We start from the raw sequence: 1,559 nt of genomic DNA, 5'->3' as shown, positions 1-1,559 counted from the left end.
GCACCCCACTTATCTAAAAACACTAAATAAGTTAGTAGCAAAGTGAAAAGCCCATTGAAAAATAAAATCCCATTTAATTTTCAACAGCTAAGTGACATTACAAGAGCAAAATATGATGCAATGGAGCTGATTAAGTGTACCGAGTGCAATCCTAACAAGTACTATAATTTTATAATATTATATTTTTTAGGTAAATAGATCATCCCCCACCCCCACCCCCAAACACCCAAAAAAAATTGCAGATCTGCCACTGCATACATTACCAACCAACAAGTCATGCACAACAATTGAAGAAAAATAGTAAGGGATATATAAGAAAATTAAAAAAAAAATCTATGGAACTGAAAATCTTGGTCAGCTGATCCAGCAATAGCAACGCTGATGATTCAGCTGCATCAAATAATTTACATCAACTATAAGGGGGGAAAATACATTTAAATCAAACACAAACAAGATAAATTGCATATGCAGAAGGAAAAAAAAAAGCACTGTTAACGCCAGTAGTCATTTTGATGAAATTTCATGATAAAAAAATTTGTTAACCTACCTATATGTTGTTGCATGCCATATTCGAACAGTTCCATCCTCTGAGCCTGTAATGATTATAGGAAGCTCAGGATGGAAACAGACAGTCGAAACATTGTGCGTATGGCCCTCAAGAGTTTGAACACAGCTCTTCGTTTGGTAATCCCAGACCTGATTCCATAAAACTTTTAAACACGAAGCTACAATGGAAGGATACATAATACAAATTTCCAACAAAGAGATACTGGGCAACCTTGGCAGTATGATCATCAGAACCAGTGATTAAATATGGCCTATCACCACCTGTAAAGTAATCTACACAATTCACTCCCTTAAAATGTGCATCTAAGGTGAAGTTCGGATCGGGAGAACCAAGATTCCAGATCTGTGGTTAAGAACAAGGAATATGTTCAATATTCTGACAACAAATAATTAAAAAGTACTTAATACCGCAGATTGATATGGAATTTGAGTGACACCTTTATTGTGCGATCCAGAGAAGCACTTGCAAAAGTATTAGTGTCTTTTGGGTTGAAGGTCACTTGCATCACATAGTGTGTGTGTCCTTCAAAAATCTGAGTACACATCCAACCTTTCTCCCAATCCCAGAGCTTTATCAACATGTCATCAGATGACGACAACACATATGGAAGGGTTGGGTGGACAGCTACACACCTGATGTAATCTGTGTGTGCCTCAAAAACTTTCACTTTATCCATTGTATTATAATTGTAAACACGAATGAACATATCATCTGCTCCAGCGACAACCCACTGTTTGCGTGCAATAAATTTTGCTGAGCGTACTGGATTAAAGTACAACATGTTAAAGAGCAAAATGTTACTGAAAAAACCACAGAAACTGAAAGCTGACATAGATATTACAATACCTGGCAGTTCAGTGACCTCAAATGACTTTGCCATAGTCTGGAGACATAAACAACTCTCAGTGAACTAAATTGCGAAGATTTAGGAACTAAAGAAAAATGACTAATTAACTTTAAATCCTTCAACAACCACAGGTAGGTATCGAAA

General features: G+C 36.4%; 1 protein-coding gene across 5 annotated transcripts in view; it reads right to left on the bottom strand.

Annotated features, from left to right (window-relative positions):
- LOC109822461 (coatomer subunit beta'-1-like) overlaps positions 1-1,559 on the bottom strand; it is a 17,387-nt gene that overhangs the window by 12,231 nt on the left and 3,597 nt on the right. For all 5 annotated transcript variants that reach the window (XR_002242134.1, XR_002242135.1, XR_002242136.1 and 2 more), the window contains exons 5-8: positions 1,415-1,451; positions 1,005-1,330; positions 779-910; positions 548-696 (exon numbers count right to left, since the gene is read on the bottom strand). Coding sequence is in view for 2 of the 5 variants with exons in the window: in XM_020388659.1 (XP_020244248.1) it covers positions 548-696; positions 779-910; positions 1,005-1,330; positions 1,415-1,451 (644 nt within the window). In the remaining 3 variants the exon portion in view is untranslated. The remainder of the gene's footprint in view (positions 1-547; positions 697-778; positions 911-1,004; positions 1,331-1,414; positions 1,452-1,559) is intronic.

This window comes from Asparagus officinalis, chromosome 8 (assembly GCF_001876935.1).
Source record: "Asparagus officinalis chromosome 8, Aspof.V1, whole genome shotgun sequence".
NCBI lineage: Eukaryota > Viridiplantae > Streptophyta > Magnoliopsida > Asparagales > Asparagaceae > Asparagus > Asparagus officinalis.
This window is presented reverse-complemented; position numbering and strand designations above follow the sequence as displayed.